The sequence below is a fragment of the Kryptolebias marmoratus genome, linkage group LG14 (genome assembly GCF_001649575.2).
Source record: "Kryptolebias marmoratus isolate JLee-2015 linkage group LG14, ASM164957v2, whole genome shotgun sequence".
NCBI lineage: Eukaryota > Metazoa > Chordata > Actinopteri > Cyprinodontiformes > Rivulidae > Kryptolebias > Kryptolebias marmoratus.
In genome coordinates this window covers 23793801-23812710 of record NC_051443.1, presented here as the reverse complement: position 1 = coordinate 23812710, position 18910 = coordinate 23793801, and the positions used below count along the sequence as shown (strand labels likewise).

Genomic DNA, 18910 nt, shown 5'->3' with positions numbered 1-18910 from the left:
GAAATTGCACCAATACCAAAAGTCATAGCGGTCTTGTCATTAATGAGCTGAACGTTTTGATATATGAACGGTTGAAATAGCTGAAAAATTGCGGAACGAGTTAGATGCCGAAAAACGTACGGAATAGTGAAAGAAGAATAATAGATAAAAAAGAGAAACAGGAAAACAATGGTGTGAATGCTATAAAGCATTCACACAACTAGAAGAACTCTTCTTTAAATCAGCTTCACTGCAGGAAAAAAAAGACTTTTTGGTTATAAATTAACTCCTGGATAAGAATATTTGATCCTGTTTCTGTTTTAAATGCTGACTTTATTAAGGAACCTCTGCAAAAATCAGCTCATCTTGCAAAAACTTCTACCTGTGGCTGTGCCGGTGGTGTAGTCGGAGGACGGCCCGCTGTCCGGCAGCCCGACTCCGCTCTGAAGCCTCTCCCATCTGTACGTTTCGCCCGATGACTCGACCGTCCATCCGCAGATCCCGGCATCCTCGAAGTCGCACTCGAACGTTTTCCCTCTGTAGCCTTCGGGGAGTTTAAAGAAACCAAGCTTAACTGTTTGGATGCTCCCCCCTTCAAGACGGTTACTGACGTTACATATTAAAATCAAATAAATCGGCCATGTTTTTTCATGTTTCCAACCTACCGCAGTCCTGCTCGTCTGCGCAGTCGTCGCAGTCGCACACAAAGTCACATCTTCCCTCAGGAGCCTCACAGCGAGGGGCCCAAGAACCAGAAGCTGTGCGATCATTTAAAACGTTCAAATAAAAATCAGATTTAATAAAACAGACGTGTTCTGAGCAACTTTATTCTGCTGATTATGGCTGTTTTGAGGAGGGGTTATCAGAAGTCAGTATCTTACCTGCAATAAACAGCAGTCAGAGAAGTTTTTAACCATTTAAGAGCAAATTGAAACCATCCAACTTCAAAACTTTAATAATTTAGGCTAACTCTGATTAGCTGTTAGCTTAACTCTGATGGGTCGTTAACTCTGACTAGCTGTTATTATCCAAGTTGCTTTTATATTGACTCAGAGTAACTGTTAGTGTAGCTGTTAGCTTAACTGAATTTATGTTAGCTCTAATATTTACTGTTAGCTCGACTCCAAGTTACTGTTAGCTTGACTTAAAGTGACTGTTACCTCGACTCCAAGTTACCCTTAGCTCTAATATTTACTGTTAGCTCGACTCCAAGTTACTGTTAGCTCTAATATTTACTTTTAGTTCTAATAGTTACCGTTAGCTCTAATATTTACTTTTAGTTCTAATATTTACCGTTAGCTCGACTCCAAGTTACTGTTAGCTCTAATATTTACCGTTAGCTCTAATATTTACCGTTAGCTTGACTCCCCTCTGAGAATCTTTCTCTGATTTTCTAAACTGGGATTATTTTGACTGCTGTTTACTGCAAATAAAATACTGAGTACCTATTTTCGGTGCTCAAAGTGAGCCGCAGTGGCAGCACCTGCCAATATGAAGCCGGTTTCAGCAGCTGTAAGCTACAGCTGAACCTTAGCTCAGGTCTTGGCTCGGATTTAGGGGCTCTGGAGGCGTAACGCTAACTAGGAACCATAATTAGTTAAAAATCAGGTACAGGAAGCCAACCAGGCAGAGTGGATCAGTGGGACCGACGGTCATGAACGTTAAGTCTTGGTCAGGAAACATGGATGCTTCAGATGAGAGCGGAAATCAACCCCGCCATTTTGACTAAGAACCGCTTCTGACAAAACAACAGCTTAAAGTGCCTAAATATTAAGACCTGTCAGGTAAATAATTATTAAATGTCACTGCAGATCAACATTACATAGAAAGACTTATAAATGTGGACAAACAGCACCACCCAATGGCCTGATGGGGATGGTGTTGATGAAAGTACATGAACATTTCATCATTACTCCATTCAATCTGTAAAGAAAACCTGTCAGAAAAAAAGAGCCATTTTAAAACCAGAAGAAATAACATCTCTGCTTTTCTCAGAATCCCACAGATGACTCAGTCCTGGACTCTCCCATCGGGACTCATTACGGCCCAACTAACACCGACTGGCTCAAAGTCCAGAGAGAACTAATCGGGTCGGCATCCGTCAAACCAAAGGTCTCTGATCAGGATTAACGTTTCTGCTTTAAAATGGCCGAACGGACAGAAACTCCGGAATATTCCACCGGCTGAGAGGTGGGACCCTAAAAACGAGAGCAGAGACCGATGCTTGTCGTTTTAGACAAAGTTTACGCGTCATCTTTGGTCCGAACGGCTTTAACGCAAAGACAAACACAAATAAAACGGTAAAACTTTATAAGAGAAGATGTGATGGACGTGGCAGCCGCTGCTAAACATCTGAAAATACTTTAATCTGTTAGGAACTTAAACATCCAAGAGAAATCTCGACTGCAGAGGAAATAGTTTGGGTATCTCAACAGAGTTTCGTCCAACTGTTTTTTTTTATTATTTTTCGGACTCTGGACATCATTTCTCGAAGTAAGAAGATAAAAAGTCGGATTTGGACGGCGCTCTTACCCAACTGCACGGCCAGCAGCAGCAGGAGAGCCGAGCTCCTCGGACGCAACATCGTTATACCTCCTCCGCCGCTGCGTCCGTCTGAAAACAACCCGGGGAGACTTTGACCTCCATTTCTGAGAGATAACATGCGGACTTTAAGTCACCCGGCGTGCAACAGCATCGAGCGATCGTAAAAAAAAAAAACGTCTCCTCCTTCAGGCACGGATCAAAGTGCTCGACGAGAACACGTTTGACCGTCGTCACCACGGTTTGTGGTGGCCGGTGACCATCTGAAGACACGTTTCAGAGGTTCACCGCCGATCGCTCGCTGGTCCTTTGGTCTCCCGGTCATCTCTGTCTGGTCTTGTTGCATCATTGAGAGACAGCTGAGAGATCAGTGGGAGACCAGCAAAAACCCGCTGAGAGATTTTAGGGTGTTTCAGTGACCTACCGACCATCACCTCTGTGGAAACGAGGGTTTTACTGGGTTAAAAATCAAGATCAAAACGGAGGACCACTTAAGGCCTTTCAATCGTCCATGAGAAGCCACGAAGTCGGCTCTCAGTCTCGTGGTCGCGCAACAAAAATTGCGTCATTTTTTTGTTCTCCTAGCGGCTTCGTCCGCCGTTTCGTGACACGAGGCCCGGGCCGAACTGTTCCTCACAGCTCCAAGTGTCGCGTGATTGGTCAGAAGTCGTCGTGGGCGCGTTTCTGAGCTTTAACGGAGCCATTTTGGCTTCCGCTGCTCCGCTGAGAATCCAGCCGTCGATATGGCTGTTCCAGGAAAAAACGTAGAAACCTCTGAGCTTAAAAAGACCGCAGAGACACGGGTGGCTCTTCGGGCCGGGCGGCGTCGGGGCACGCTCCCTTCATTTGCTCGTTATTGTGCGCTGTCAATCGCCGTGTTCTGTCTCAGTCGGCTTAATAAACACGTCTGGTCGCGGCGAGGGAAGCAAACATCTGTAGGAGGACAAAAGAGCTTCCTGGGAGATCTGATTCGAGCGTCTTGTTGACGATGAAAGGTGTGACCGCGAACTGACTTCCTGACTTCTCATGGAGCATGACGGAGCCTTTAGCGCAGCGGTAGCTAATCCTGGTCCTCGAGGGCCACCATCCTGCATGTTTTACTTGTTCCTCTGCTCCAACACACCTGGTTTGAATCAATGGGTGATTAACAGGCTTCTGCAGAACATGAAGAGGTGATTTAACGGTTGAATCAGGTGTGTTGGAGCAGAGAAACAAGGAAAACCTGCAGGATGGTGGCCCTCGAGGACCCCTGCTTTAGTGAGTTGCATCTATCAGGGATCACACTGCTCGGCCCTCTGGGGAAAGGAGACTTCGACCGATTGTCAGACCTCAGATTCAGGAGGAGCCGTGAGGTTTTCATCCGGATCGTGGAACACTGGACCCATCTTCACCCTCGCAGAGTTGTTGAAGGGGTCATCGGACTCCCCGGGTCCACGTGTTTTGTGGATCTGGAGGATTATAGCCTTATTCTCCGAGGCGTTCTTCAAAGGGGTGCTGGGGGTCGCTTTTAAAGCCCATCCGGGCCACGTGGGACGAAGCCAGAGCTGAACTCTCCTCCGGAGCAGGTCGGACGGTCGTGGAGAGGGAAGGCGTCCGGGCGTCAACTCTGCTTCTCGTAGACGATCTGATTCCGCTGAATCTTCAAACCGCGACCTTCACACATCTGCTGCGAAAAGACTGGACGCTAAAACCTCACAGGGACGCTTGTATCGTTCTGTGCTGCCAGGGAAGGAATGAACACAGCTCAGAAGAAGATTTTAAGGAATTATTTATGAAACAAACATAAAAAAAACACATAATGCTCGTTTGACAACAGGTTTGAGTTGTTAGGTTGACTCTACGAGACTCTAAAACAAGTCAGGGTGACTTTATCTGCAAAACTGTTACAGCCGTGATGTTTCCGGACGATATATTACAATTTGAAACATTAAGTTGCGCTACGATAGGTGCGACTTGGTTTTTAGGAGCACGTTTCACAGCTCGGGTCACCGAGTCAGTGATGCGTTATTTCGAAATGTTTCCCGACGGATCCGAAAGTTTCTACGTTTGTCCAGAATGAGCAGAACCCCCGAAGAAATCCGCCTCCGGGTCACTTCAGTAGCCTTCGTTGTCCCAGGTCACCTCATAGTCCGGGTACCGAGCCTTCAGTTTCTCCGTGGTCACCGCATGGTTCGCTCGTCCAAACCCCTGCAACGACGAGGAAAAAACAAAAACGATCAGCGTTTAATTCGAAGCGTTTGAGAAGTTCAGTTTTCCGTAACTCGGGGTTTTTTTTTTTTTACCATGGAGTACCCGTAGACGTGGATCTTCTTGGCCTGAGCGTCGTGTTTGATCCTCCCTCCTCCGATGCACTCGCAGTCCAGGAGGCCTCCTGCCTCCAGCTCCTCGGACACCTTCTCATAGATGTCCGCTGCAAGGAAAGCAGAACGACGCGTTTAAACGACGCCGTTTCCAGAACGACGAGACCGACGCTGACGTGCCGCCTTCGGATTTAAAGGAGTTCACTGACCTGAAACTGGGTGTTCTCGAGTTAACTGTGACACCTCACTGAGACTCGAACCTGACTCAGTATCGCAGGACTAGAACCCCCCCGGAGAGCCCAAAAAGAAACGACTCGATCCGGATCAGAACCGACGTTTAATCCAGATCTGTTCGTCGGTTTTTACCTGATCTGACAGACAAACCAACGGACACAACCGGAAACTAAAGGCTCACAGGTTTTAACAAAGGGCTGACCTGTGACCTTTGACCCCATAAACCCTGAAACCAACAGGCATCACCTTTGACCCCTGAGGTGTCCGGCTGTGCAGTTTGACATTCCTACATTCCACTGCTGCAGTTAGAGCACTGGGTCAGCTGTGAGGTTGACCTCCGACCCCATGACCTTGAAATCAATGGTGATCACCCCTGACCCACGAAGTGTCCAGCTGTGGAGTCTAATTTTCCTCTGTTACATGGTTGCACAGCCAGCGCACCAGATCATCTGTGACTATGATCTTTGACTCCGTCACCTTGAAATCAACGATGATCACCCTCTAACCCATGAGGTGTCCTGCTTCCTGTTACCCAGCTGGAGTTAGAACACCAGCTGATCTGTGACCTTTGACCAGATCACTACCGAAATCTCACCCCTTGTTCCTTGCACCGTGTTTGACGTTTCCCGAAAATCCGTTCATAACGGAGTAATCATGGACGCAGACAGACAGGGAGACAAAGAGACAGACAGGGGGACAGGGAGACAGACGTGGAGACAAGCAAAGAGACAGACAGGGAGACAAGCAGAGAGACAGGCAGAGAGACAGACAGGGAGACAAGCAGAGAGACAGGCAGAGAGACAAAGGGACAGAGACAAGCAGAGAGACAGGCAGAGAGACAAAGGGACAGAGACAAGCAGAGAGACAGGCAGAGAGACAAAGGGACAGAGACAGGCAGAGAGACAGACAGATGCAACAGAGAACATGACCTCCTTGGAGGATGTAAAAATGAGTCTCGCCGAATTCTGGGCGTCTGCGTTCTGAGCGGCCAGTTTTGTAAAAAATCGGCTTGCCAAACTGCATTCTTGGCCGCACACATTATTTTTTCGCCCACATCAAACCCACTCTGTGACCTGATCTTCCAGAGTACACTTTTGAAACAAACATGGGCAGATTTAGACCAAATTAATATATGTATATATATATAATTTTACGACTCCCTTGCAAAACGGTCGCCAACTAGTCTCCAACAGTCGCAGTCAGATCCCGCCTTTAGGACGCTCAGTGGAAGGTGGTTAGTTTAAAGTCGTTTATCTTTAAATTGTCTTTTTTTATAAATCAAACAACCATTCAGCCTCACCGTGGTACTCGGCCCAGCCGTATCCTCGGACTATATCCGCCTCCGAGTCGTCTCCCTCCTCCCGGCTGTGGACTCGGATCAGGACGTATTTAAACACCCCGGACGGGTCGATGTCCACCCGGGGGATGTTGGCCATGACGGCCGCGGCCTTGGTCTGGGTGCACATCTCCGAACTCCTGACTGACCCAAGGTTCGGGTTTTCGCACCGACTTCGGCTTTCGGTTTAATCGCAAAGCTCCGCCGTTTGAGGCCAATTCTTGTGCTAAAAACGGCCAAAATGTATTTTCATGATAAAGAAAATGTAATTTAGTTCCACGGAAGAGCATTAACTCGGAACAGAAAAGCGTCTCCTCTGCTCTCACACCTGCGCCGCCATGACGCAATCAGCGGCAAGCGCCGCTTCCGATTTAAACCTTCAAAATAAAAGGCAAACTAACACGGTCACACTCTTTTCATCTCAATTATTATTATTATTGGCTGTAGACTACATTTTCTTTCAATACACTACATTTTACGTGTTGTAAAATCATTTTAAGCTTTCACATTCACCGAGTGTACCGATCCAATCGTTTACTTTGCTTTTATTCTGAAGGCAAATACATTTTACCGGAAGTACTTTTCTTGTTGGGGAAAAAAACAGCCATCCTGGTAGTTTTGGTTCAAAACTAACTGAATAAGTAAATAAATGAGCAAGATGATTATTATAGAATCATAAAAGTGAACCGGATTTTATTATTTAAGGTATCAAAAGATAAATAAACAAAAGAGAGGCAAATAAACTAAGCATTTAATATGTTTGTATTAAAATTTGTAGTTTCTGCAACCTATTTATTGTGACAGTACCCCTTTAGAGCCGCTCAGGAACCTGGAAAAGTTGCAAATAAAACTGTCTCAGCAAGAATCTATATTGAACACAAACAAGTTATTTTGTGGTTGGAATAAATTCAAGCATGAACCTTTAATCACAACATTCAAGACCTTTGTTGGTCTGTTAGAAATTAAGGTTTTTAACTACAACCCCCTCCAGTACAACAACAACAAAGTCTTTGTTATATCATACAAACTACACAACACCAAAAATAACGCCATTTTGTCAGACAAAAACAAAACATGTTCCAAAGACAGTCGATTAAATTACATGATCTTCAGCAGGTGCCATGTAAGAATTTGTGTTTAATCAGCTTTAAATTAAGAAAACATTCTAGTTGTCTTGCAGTCAAAGATAAATTACCAGTCATTCTACGTATCTATAGCAATATGAAAGAAACAAAATGGCTGCCAGTGCTTATATTGTCTCCAGTGGGGTAGACTTCCTGGTAACAAATAATCAAACTAACTAAAAACTGCTGGGTTTCCAATTTCTTAGTGTAGGGTCAATTTTTACCTCAACAGGTCACCAGTTGACTGTTTTCTGCCCAAAAAATGGAGTAAAATGACCAATTTGTTGAATTGGAGCTACTTCTTATTATTAGACACATATAATTTGGGTTGGTGCTAACCGCTATTAGCATCAGCTAACTAGCAGAGACCATTGTTATTTTAGAAACTCAACGTTTAGTGCAAAATAAAGTTGTTAAAAAAGTCAGCCTGGTTTACCGTCTTATCTTTACTTATTATGTCCTAAAGCAGAGTTCCAGTCAGGTCCGAAATAAACAACTTCTGGTTTAAAATGGCCGACGGTGAAGAATGAAACCAACCAAATGACCCAATATTGGGTCAAACCAACCCAACAGCTTTAACCCAGCAACTGAGTTATCAAAATGGTGGTAATCTTTAAATCTTTTTTTAATTTAATGTAAGAGAGAAAAGTCAGACATTTTGGAAAAAGCACTTTTTAAAAAAACTTTTTACAAGAAATAATAATAATACATCTAGAACCCCAGTGTGTGATTTCTGCCACCAGGTGTTTCTAACATCAAAATGTCCAGGAGTCTCCAGTCGTGGCAGAAAAAAGTTCACTTTTTTTGGAAAAAGAGTCGTTAGATGGGTCTGAATGATCCCTAAATATGGCGACACAGTTGCTAAGTTAGCAAAGCTGATTGTTAAGGTGGACGCTCTCGCCACCTGGTGGCACGGCACCGGTATTTCAGCATTTTCAGTTAGAATGCGCAAAAAAGAAAAAATGAAATTGAAAATATATCTGGTGTAATGTAGATATTTTGGTCTTGGACTAACATTTAGGCCAGGGGTGTCCAATCCTGGTCCTCGAGGGCCACCATCCTGCAGGTTTTATTTGTTTCTCTGCTCCAACACACCTGATTCAGTGGTTAAATTACCTCTTCATGTTCTGCAGAAGCCTGTTAATCACCCATTGATTCAAATCAGGTGTGTTGGAGCAGAGAAACAAGTAAAACATGCAGGATGGCGGCCCTCGAGGACCAGGATTGGAGACCACTGATTTAGGCCATCAATCTGATCAAAATTAAACTATTTCTCCAAACTGAGGTCGCTCAAAAAGCCATCTACAACAGGTAAGATAGTATTTGTTCCACAGAACCCCACTTCAAAAGGTGGCATAAAAAGTCGGCGCACGTTTAAACTCAAACTCGGCTCTTCAGCCATCAGAATTTTAAATCAAAGGCGACGCAGCACTGAGCTGAAACAGGCACAAACACGCTTCTGTTCGAGGACGTCTTCGGCCTCTAGATGGCGTTTTCGTCACGTCCTTTCTTCCTGTCTCCAGTTCGAAAGAAAAGGAAGGCCAGGACGACAACAAGGAAGACAACAAAGAGGAAGATGAGCGTCCCCCACGCTCCTTCGGACAGCGCCTTCCTGACGCCGGCGCTCTCTGCGGGCAGGAAGTTACTCAGAATCAGCATGTAGCCCAGAGCCCAGCCCACCGAGGTGTCTCCGGCCTGCGGGAGCAGAAAAAAACCCAAACATCCGTCAACCGTCTGAAAGGTCCCCAGGGCTTTTTACTGAGATGATGGGGGATTACCTTCTTCTGGAAGGAAACGTGCGGGAATGTGGCGTCATCAAAGCCGTAGCCTCTGAGCAACAGCGTTTTGACGAACACAGAGGCAGCACAGTACTCATGTAAACGAGCCTTTTCCTTTGGAGCCCGAAGCAAAATCTGAAACGGACAAAACAAAAGAGGCAGAACGTGGTTAAAGTCTGCTATAAGCTGAGGGCGGGTGATGCTGAACGAAAACAACTGAATGGAATTAATGAATCTTTCAGAACATCGGATGAAGGTCTAAAACATTAGGTGTCAATCATTTAGCCAACACAAAATTAGCTATACCTCAACAAATTCCACAGATACTCAGCTAAAGGTTGGTGTGGTAGTAGCTGAGAGTCATTCAAACCACACCTGGACCATACAAACCACACCTGAACCATAGAAACCACACCTAGACAATAGAAACAACACCTGGACCATAGAAATCACACCTGGACTATAGAAATCACACCTGGACCATAGAAATCACACCTGGACCATAGAAATCACACCTGGACTATAGAAACCACACCTGGACCATAGAAACCACACCTGGACTATAGAAACCACACCTGGACTATAGAAACTACACCTGGACTATAGAAACTACACCTGAACCATAGAAACCACACCTGGACTATAGAAACAACACCTGGACCATAGAAATCACACCTGGACTATAGAAACAACACCTGGACCATAGAAATCACACCTGGACTACAGAAACTACACCTGGACTATAGAATGAACCATAGAAACTACAACTGAACTATCAAAATGACACCAGGACCATCTAAACAACTCCTGGTCCATAAAAACTACACCTGGACCATAGAAACCACACCTGAACTATAGAAACCACACCTGGACCAGTCATTTTGTTTTTGTCTCCTTCCTGTCCTCTCAAACCCCACCCGGTCGAAGCAGAGGGTTCTAGTTCTGGTTCTTAGCCTGGTTCTAGTTCTGGTTCTGGTTCTACTAGAGGGTTCTTCCTGTTAAAAGGGAAGATCTGCTGCAATCTGCTGCTGCTTCCTTATTGTTATCTGAATCTGGCTCCCTTGTTGGCCGGCTATCTTCAATTCCTCCTGGATTTTATGGAAATAAGATGCTCTGCCCCCTCCCTTGCCTGAGGACATCTGTGGATCTGCTCCGGGCTGGCTGATAAACATTCCACCATATAATCAAAGACAATGGCCTCTGTGACGTGATTCATGGACTTATCTGCAAGCACACACACACATTACACCATTCTCCACAGTCTCTGCTTTCTCTCTTATCTGTCACCCTATTTGCTATCTGCACCTAATGTGGCTTTTTTTAGTCTCTGTTAGTCTACCCTTATCAAATAGATTTATCTTATGAATGCTTCTCTAAGAAGAAAACTTATTCATATTTAAATGGTCTATGAAGACCTTTTATCACTGTATCAACTTGAATATTTCCTCTTAGATGACAGTTCTGACCCAAGTTAAATAACAGACTTTAAAATATTCCCATTGATCTATAGATCACTAAAGACTTGTTATCAATATCATTATATCAACCGTTCTGTTAGCTAGAATTGCTTTTGATTTTTTTAATGTTTTTATCTCTGTATTTCTGCATTTGATCTGTACCTGATTGTTGTTTAGGTTATACAGTACATCACTAACCGACTTACAGATTGTTAGTTTACTCAGATTACCTGTTATAGTTATACCAACCATACTATCAGCTAAAACTACTCATTACTCTGTTATAGTTATCTTATCTCTGTATTTCAAATGCCTCCTCTTAGAGGAAAGTTTATTGTATTAGCTAAAATCTACCTGATTGATGTTTTTATTTCTGTATTTGATTCTGTTGTAAAGCACTTTGGATTGCCTTGCTGCTGAAATTTCACTTCACTTCCTTAGACCGACAACTTTTACTAATTGTTTATTTTAGAGTGTTTGTTGAGGTTTTTGTTCGGAGACCTGAGACGATCTGGTCTAAACTACGGACCTGAAACGCGGCGGGTAACGTGCGTTTATTCAGGCGGATGAATCTTACGAACAAATGCGGAGACTTACTTGTTGGAAGGTCATGCCGCAGACGCTTTTGGCCGCCTCCTCCAGCTTCTGCGGCGTGTTCATGAGGATCCCGGTGACCTGCTGCAGGAAGGAGTGGATGTAGAAAAACGCAGAAAACGCCTGATGACGAAATAAAACGGAAACAAATGAGAACAAAGAAGCTCATTTAAAGCACACAGCAGATGAGGAACTGATCATGCGCGCGTCAGGGCTACACTTGGATGGTATTTTAGACTAAAACGGCTGAATGGATCTCTTGTTTCTCCGGTAGATCTTTAATCCAGAACCTGACAGCTAATAGCCTCTGACGGGTCTACAGTCAGCTCGGTGGTTGTTTATCGTCCTGCTGGGGACGACAGTTTGTCTTTTTCTTGTTGCCTGGCGACCGATCTCAGCGGGGAAGGCGCCCAGACGGCCCTCTTAGGACGTAACCATCGACCGCCTTTCGTGTCGGCGGGCGATCGTGTAACTGCCTGCGTTTGTGTGTCTCAATAATCTTTGATAAAGCTCTTGGATCTGGAAGGACGTCGTCGGCTGCTTAGCTTCTGGAGTCAGCCTGATTCAAGATGGCTGACGACGGACAATGTGTTTGCTGCTGTTCGTACCATGAAGCTGCCGGTGACGTTCGGCTGGAAGACGCTGTCGAAGGAACACCGCGAGAAGCCGCAGCCGTCGAAGGAGAAGAGCGCCGACACGTTGCCCACGCAGTGCTCGTAATGCCCGCCGCCTCGGACTGTCAGAGCGTCCCGAGGGTCGTACGAGCCGGGCTTCTCGTTCCCTGTGCAGGGGGAGCCGAATATGTCCTCCATTTTTATCGTCCTGTTGAAGTCCGTGGGGTAGCAGGGATGAGTGACGGTCTGAGACGAGCCCTGAGTCTGACAGAGAGAATACCGTCTGTGACGATACCTTCACAAGTCTTGAATTCCTAAATACGAAACCGACTTTTCGAGGTTACCTTTACGATGTTCGCCAGCAGCCTCTTGAGGAACTGGTCCTTTCCGTAGCACAGGAAGCTGTGTGTGTACAGAGAGTAGTCCCGGCCGTAAAGACGAAGCTTCATCCCGCTGTTTTTGTCCTCCACCAGCTCCTGGGTGGCAAAGGTTATCTGCGTGGACGCGCCGCCGAAATCCAGCGCCCCCACTGTCGGCCTGCCGGGGCTGAACCAGCGTCCCACGAAACCGTACTGCCGGAAAAACTCCATCAGGTCGGGGAAAATAAGGATTCCTGCGGATCAAACTTTAACTGATGATAAAAACTTTGGGTACCTTGATGAAGTTCTCCAGGAGGTAGTTGACGGTGACCCAACCGTACGCGCCCTCCTGCTGCCCGGTGAGGATAGCGGCTCCGCGGTAGTTGAACGGGTACGACTGGATTTTGAGGCCCACTTCCTCTAGAATCTGACTCGCCTGCTTCGAATTGGAAATGCTTTTTTATTTAAAAAAAAAAAGAGAAAGAATTTTAACTAAAACTAGTGAGCTGAACAGGAATAAACAATTGAATGTTGAACATTTTAAGCTCAAATTTCAGATCATTTTATTCTCATTTAAGCCAGAATTCAAATAAAGTGGGACAGTCATCGACGGAAATAAGAACAGTGGGAATTTTTAGCTTTAAATTTTCAGCTAACCGTTTGCTACATTTGGCTTTAAGCTAGTATTTTATTACTTTTGGCTTTTAGCTAGCATTTTGCTACTTTTAACCAAGTGTTCTGGTGCTTTTAGCTACTCTTTTGCTGCTAACTAAAGCAGCAAAATTAACATTTTACTACATTTAGCCTTTAGCTAGCCCTTTGCCACATTTAGCCTTTAGCTACTCCTTTGCTACATTTAGCCCTTTGCTGCATTTAGCCTTTAGCTAGCCATTTGCTACATTTAACCCTTAGCTAGCCCTTTGCTGCATTTAGCCTTTAGCTAGCCCTTTGCTACATTTAGCCCTTTGCTGCATTTAGCCTTTAGCTAGCCATTTGCTACATTTAGCCCTTAGCTAGTCCTTTGCTACATTTAGCCTTTGGGTAGCCATTTGCTACATATAGTTCTGAGCTTGCCTTTTACTACTTTAGCTTTTAGCTATCATTTTGCTACTTTTAACCAACTGTTCTGGTGCTTTTAGATACTCTTTTGCTGCTAACTAAAGTAGCAATATTAGCATTTTACTACATTTAGCCTTTAGGTAGCCCTTTGCTACATTTAGTTCTTAGCTAGCCTTTTAGCAGCTTCCTGTAAAATGTGTCTGAACCAAACGAGGTCCAAATTCTTCAGTTTTTTTTCCTTGTTCCTCCCTTTTCCAGGACTTTAATAAATCTGTTTTTACCTCTGAAACCTGGGTTCAAACATCGGACGGAGGTTTGTCCACCCTGCTGACAGGCGCTGCTTTTACAGCTTATATGTTTGTGATAAAGTTATAGCTAAATAAATCCGATTTTCCTTTTAATTGGCAGGTGGATAATTAATATATTGAGCCTCCCTTCATGTTTTATGAATGTACTCAGTCTCAGTGCCGTGTGAGGGAGCTAATCTGGTTAATCGTGGCAGATTAGGTGGAGTTGTTGAACCTAAATCAACACAGACGCTCCGGTGATGCAGAGCCGCTCACTTCAGAAGCCTCATGCCCGCTGTGGCCCCCAGGTACACAGGTGTGCTGTGGTGTCGGTCTTCGGGAATGTAGTTCACCGCCTGGTCCAGACACGCCTCCAAACTCTGCCCCGCTGCCCCCGCCTGGCCCGCGTAGCTGGAAATGCCCCCACCTGAGCGAGAAAACGAGCACCCGGTTATATAATTCGGCCTGTCGAGTCACGTTTACCTGCCATTACTCGTATTTACGATATGTTTACGTCAAATCACACCTGTGGGACCAGAAAGTCCCGTTTCAAAGCAAGAACTGTGTTTTCAGAATAAACAAATATGGATGAGTCGCACACAAACGTTCACCTAAATCTTCAAGGCCTAACACACTTTTGTTAGTGATCGTGATTGACTGCAGCTGGTCGTTTCTTGACAGCACTCACAGGACCGGAACTCATCTGATCAAACTGGTTCGGACGTCCAGAACAACCGCCAAGGCTCTAAGTGAACTGGAAACATCTGAATCGCCATAGTGTCCCCGTCCACAGAGACGCCAGCTGTCCGTCAACACGGACCGAGACGGAAGCCCCGCCTCCTAAAGCCACACCTTCAGGCTGAACTGAAACCTGCAGCTGTCCACCGGGACAAACCGAATGTCCTCTGGGGACAAGCTTGATGGTCAGGCGAGACAAAGATCGAGGCAAGAGGTGTGTTTGGAGGAGTCGAGGTGATCCTAAAAACACGACTAACTATCAAGCACGGTGGTGGTAGCATCATGTACATTTACACGCTCACACACAGTTAATGATTGTTTGAGCCTTCCGGGGATTATTTAACCGACTCGATATCAGTCAGAGTGACTGAAGTGAACTTGTTAATGTTTAAAAATGTAAACAAATGACTCGTAATTGTTGGCAACAAAACCTGACTCGGTTATTACAGATTATGAGGTCCAAATACACACAAAGCTCAAATCAAATCATTAAAATAATCACATATTTAAACAGCTGTTATGGCTTTAAAGTCTACAGGAACAATTATGCATAAAAACCTTGAAAAATATATCAGTTTTATTGTTGAGGATGATTAAAACTCAGGCTTTTCTGGTGCAGAATCACACTTTCTGCAGCTTCTTTGCTGAAACATCGAGCTGAGCTTCTACGCTTTAGAACCGGGAGCAGAACAGAGCGACCCGCGCACGACGACTTGGAGGTTTTTATTATTTGACATGCAAACACTGTGGGGTTTTCTCTCGTTACTCACCGTCGATGTGGCACTCTCTGTGCTGGGTGACCACGCCGGTGCCGTTCTGCTTGTCCGCCGGCCACTTGTAGATGTAGAACGACGTGTGCGACGATCCGGCGTCCAGGACGATCCCGTACTGCGAGCGGGCGACAGAGAGACGGGAGAAACGAGATGACCGACGCTGACGACAACGAAGCTGAAGATCTGTTAGCGTTTGTTTGAATATACGAAACATGCATGAATGTGTAGTTTTTACACGCCGGCCGAGCTCTAAACTGATAACCCTTCGACGCAGAAACGTCAAAACGCACAGCCGGACACCTCCTGGGTCAAAGGATGATCCCTATTGATTTCATAGTCGCGAGGTCAAGGTCACAGGCGACCCCTTTCTGAAACCCGTGAAACTCGTGGTTGTGCGACGAAAATCGCATCATTTTTGTTCTCGTAGCGACTTCGTCCGCTGCTTCTCGACACGAGGCCCGGTCCGAACTGTTCCTCACACCTCCAGGTGTCGTGTGATTGGTCAGAGGTTGTTGTGGGCGTGTTTACGAGCTTTAATGGAGCCATTTTTGCTTCTGCTGCGTCGCTGAGAAGCAGCTGAAAAGCCGTCCGTCTTTACGGCTGTTCCAGCTAAACTTAAGCTGCGTTCACACCTGATAGTCCGGTGGATCCGGTTCGATTCGGGACCAACATTTGGTCCATTTTCAGCCGGTTTGGTTCTCAGTCACGCTGCACCGAGTCCATCGAGTCAAACCCTTTGAGCGACCCGTTCCCCTCCTCGCCTGTGGTGGCGCCACACCAAGAACTACTGAAGGAAACGACACGAAAACCTCTGAAGAAGACGCCGAGCGCAACTTCCTACTTCTGGGAAAGGAAACAAAAAATGGAACAGCGTCCAATTTTAGGATTTCTGTTTTGTCTGTGGTCCATTTCTCCCTCCAGTGGTAGAAACGCTCGTTTGTTTTGGTCGTATTTACCCAGAAGGCCCTGCGCTGTAGTCCACTTCCTGCTTTTGGAGCGGTCTCCGTTCACATCCGCATTCGAACCGAGACCGAGGTTTTTAGGCGGACCAGAGTTCAATCACTCGTTCACACCTCCCCAAATGAACCGGAGTTCGATTAAAGCGGACTCAACATGGCTGCTGTGAACACACCCTTAGAAACCGCGGAGACGCAGGCGGCTCTTCGTGGCCGCGGCGGCCAGGAGGAAGCGCACTTTGGGCCGGGGTGGTCCAATGTCTGAGAAGCTGGTTTAACGCCGCCGGAGGAGGGAGGAGCTTCGGATCCGGACGTCTTGTGGTCGATGAAAGGCGAACGTGAAAACGAACGTCTCGCGAACCGACTTCGTGGAGCCGTCAGAACTGAGCTCCATTTCTCCAAAAACGGGGTCGTTCAAGGTGCCATCTACAACAGGTAAGATATTGCTTGTTCACATCTCTCCACGAGCTCCACTTGAACCGATCCGAACGGTCGTTCTAATGGAAATTGTCACTTTTGTCCAGAAAATGTAGGGAAAATTCCTTTGATTCAACTATTCACCCTGTGTGTGTGTGTGTGTCAGTCTGAGAGAAAGAGGCGGCTTCATTAAGCCTAAAAGAAGGAACCCACGGGATTTTCAGCTGGTAGCACAAAAACAAAAGGCCGAATGTGAGCCGAAGCCGCCGTGTGAAGCCGTCCTGCCCTGAATGCCAAACCAGCAGCGCCGCTTCACATCTTTATCCTGAGCCTCCTGCGCCCAGAAACCATTTAAAGCTGCTTTTTATTGCTTCGGCTTTGTTTCCGCAGCCACGTGACGAGCTTTGACCGTTATCTGCAGCTGAACTGAGCTCGCCACCGATAAAAGACTTTTACAAGACACCACGAGGACACCCGAGCCACGCCTGATCTGGACACTGACAACCTTCAGACATCGTCACAAAGCTAAAAAATAAAAAGGAAAAAGGAGTTTTGTTTTCTGTTACGTTTCGCCTCCTCCTGCTTCATATTAGTGCAGTTTCTCTGTGAAAGCTGCTGTTTTTACGAGTTCTAAAGAAGTCATTTGTGTCTCAGAAGTCGTCCTTCTGTCCTATGGGAGCCCGAAAGGGACAAATGACACACCGGCTTTAACTATAAACCAACCGAGGATTCGGTTGGTTGAAACGCTGCAGCTCGGTCTGTTAGATGTCGTTTCTGAAGCGGATCAGAACCCTGACGGAGGTCTGAGTTCAAACCTCCCCCCCACCTCCTCCTCTTCCTCCCCCCCATGGAGTTTGGCCTTTCTCCTCCCACCAGCTGAGCTCCTGATCTCCTTCTTTCAGAGCAGGTTCCTGTTTTCATTTCTGACGCTCCGACCGCTTCTCCACGATTCATCCGTTCAGACATCAGAAACTTCGGCTTTTTCTAACTTTTAAAATTTAAAAAAATATATAAATTGACACTTCTTGAATAATTAAACTTTAACATTTTCCCCTTCATAGAAATGAATCAGAATATTTTCAAATTCTTTAAAAACAAACAAACAAACAACTGCTCTTTGAAACCTGGTTTGCTGGTTTAGCTACTGTACCTGCTACTCTGTTGGTTTTAGCTACTGTTCTGTTGGTTTTAGCTACTATTGTGTTGTTTCAGCTACTATTCTGTTTGTTTTATTTACTGTTCTGTTGGTTTTAGTTGCTATTTTGTTGGTTTTAGCTACTATTCTGTTGGTTTTAGTTGCTATTTTGTTGGTTTTAGCTACTAATCAGTTGGTTTTAACAACTGTTCTGTTTATTTTAGCTACTGTATTTGCTATTCTGTTGGTTTTACCTACTAATCAGCTGGTTTTAACAACTGTTCAGCTAATTTTAGCTACTGCACCAACCATTCTGTAGATTTTAGCTGCTAATCTGTTGGTTCTAGCTACTAATCCGTTGGTATTAACAACTTTTCTGCTAATTTGACCTTTTAGCTACTCTGCTGGTTTTAGCTTTTGATAATTTTAGCAGTTTTTAGCATTTAGCTTTCATCCTGTTTGTTTAAATTAGAAACACTTCATGGAGGTTAAGAGAGAAACTGTTGACCTGAGAAGATATGAGCTGAACTAACACACACGCGCGCGTGTGTGCGCGCACACACACATGCACACACTCACTCACTCTCTCGCGCGCACACACGCACAGTCCTAAATCAGCCGCAGGAACCGACCCTGAACCCCGGCGCCTCCTGGACGTCCTCCGTCGGGACCGTGAGGAGCAGGATGGCAACCAGTCCGAAGAGCAGGAGGCTCAGGAGGAGGACCGGGGAGGAGCAGCGCTGAGCCATGAGGTGAAGCTGAGGAGATCCGCTCCGCTCTGCGCCTCCTGCCAGCACGAGCCCTGACTTTATCTGAGCCGGGAGGGAGGCTGTGGAGGCGGCCGACGGCGCTGCGCCTTTTTACGCGTCACCTGCCGGACGCGCCGCCTGGTCCTCCTCTGCTCCTCTTCTCCTCCTCTGCTCCTCCTGGCCGTCAGGGAGCTCAAGCAGCTCCAAGGTTACTGGAGCCAAGTGGGGAAAAATGTCTCCTCCGCGGCCAGATCTGCGGACAAACAGGAGCCGCTGCTCCTTTGCATGCAGGAGGTGCAGCTCCAGGGTGGAGCCGGAGCCTCCTGGTTGCCTCCTGGGGATTTGCATGTGAAAAGGAGCAGTTTAAAGTTGCACACTGTCTTCATTTGAATGGCAGAGCTTCCCAACCTTTTGTTGCCCTGACCCCCCACCACCACCACCTTTTGTGCACCAACCAACCAGCAGGAGAGCCGAGCCCCC

At 46.0% G+C, this 18910-nt stretch overlaps 3 protein-coding genes across 3 annotated transcripts in view; all 3 read right to left on the bottom strand.

The window, feature by feature from the left end:
- mamdc4 (MAM domain containing 4) overlaps positions 1 to 2617 on the bottom strand; it is a 24404-nt gene extending 21787 nt beyond the window's left edge. Inside the window, exons 1-3 of the mRNA XM_017425515.2 lie at positions 2512 to 2617; positions 645 to 737; positions 362 to 523 (exon numbers count right to left, since the gene is read on the bottom strand). Coding sequence (XP_017281004.1) covers positions 362 to 523; positions 645 to 737; positions 2512 to 2563 — 307 coding nt within the window. The 5' untranslated portion in view covers positions 2564 to 2617. The remainder of the gene's footprint in view (positions 1 to 361; positions 524 to 644; positions 738 to 2511) is intronic.
- A 1654-nt stretch (positions 2618 to 4271) lies between these two features.
- Positions 4272 to 6749, bottom strand: phpt1 (phosphohistidine phosphatase 1). Its single transcript, XM_017425517.3, has 3 exons — positions 6355 to 6749; positions 4803 to 4930; positions 4272 to 4707 (listed from the first exon to the last, which is right to left on the bottom strand). Exons 1-3 carry the CDS (start codon positions 6518 to 6520, stop codon positions 4615 to 4617), a joined length of 387 nt encoding a protein of 128 aa, XP_017281006.1. The 5' UTR covers positions 6521 to 6749; the 3' UTR covers positions 4272 to 4614.
- A 1990-nt stretch (positions 6750 to 8739) lies between these two features.
- Positions 8740 to 18861, bottom strand: LOC108241410 (ectonucleoside triphosphate diphosphohydrolase 2). The gene is made up of 9 exons (XM_017425516.3): positions 18314 to 18861; positions 15171 to 15288; positions 13939 to 14089; positions 12612 to 12771; positions 12302 to 12529; positions 11952 to 12221; positions 11347 to 11466; positions 9293 to 9427; positions 8740 to 9209 (listed from the first exon to the last, which is right to left on the bottom strand). The coding sequence occupies exons 1-9, from the start codon at positions 18428 to 18430 to the stop codon at positions 8997 to 8999; spliced, it is 1512 nt and encodes a 503-aa protein (XP_017281005.1). The 5' UTR covers positions 18431 to 18861; the 3' UTR covers positions 8740 to 8996.
- Between the last annotated feature and the right edge of the window lie 49 nt (positions 18862 to 18910).

What these genes read in the sequence shown, in the direction of transcription:
- LOC108241410 (XM_017425516.3), bottom strand. Translation starts at nt 18,430, where the DNA reads ATGGCTCAGCGCTGCTCCTCCCCGGTCCTCCTCCTGAGCCTCCTGCTC. An exon ending in TCCTGGAGAACTTCATCAAG is followed by an intron (nt 12,530 to 12,611) that starts GTACCCAAAGTT and finishes TTTTTCCGGCAG; the next exon opens with TACGGTTTCGTGGGACGCTG. An exon ending in GCGGCATGACCTTCCAACAA is followed by an intron (nt 9,428 to 11,346) that starts GTAAGTCTCCGC and finishes TGTCCGTTTCAG; the next exon opens with ATTTTGCTTCGGGCTCCAAA.
- phpt1 (XM_017425517.3), bottom strand. Translation starts at nt 6,520, where the DNA reads ATGTGCACCCAGACCAAGGCCGCGGCCGTCATGGCCAACATCCCCCGG. An exon ending in CGGCTGGGCCGAGTACCACG is followed by an intron (nt 4,931 to 6,354) that starts GTGAGGCTGAAT and finishes CTTTCCTTGCAG; the next exon opens with CGGACATCTATGAGAAGGTG. An exon ending in ACGTCTACGGGTACTCCATG is followed by an intron (nt 4,708 to 4,802) that starts GTAAAAAAAAAA and finishes TCGTCGTTGCAG; the next exon opens with GGGTTTGGACGAGCGAACCA.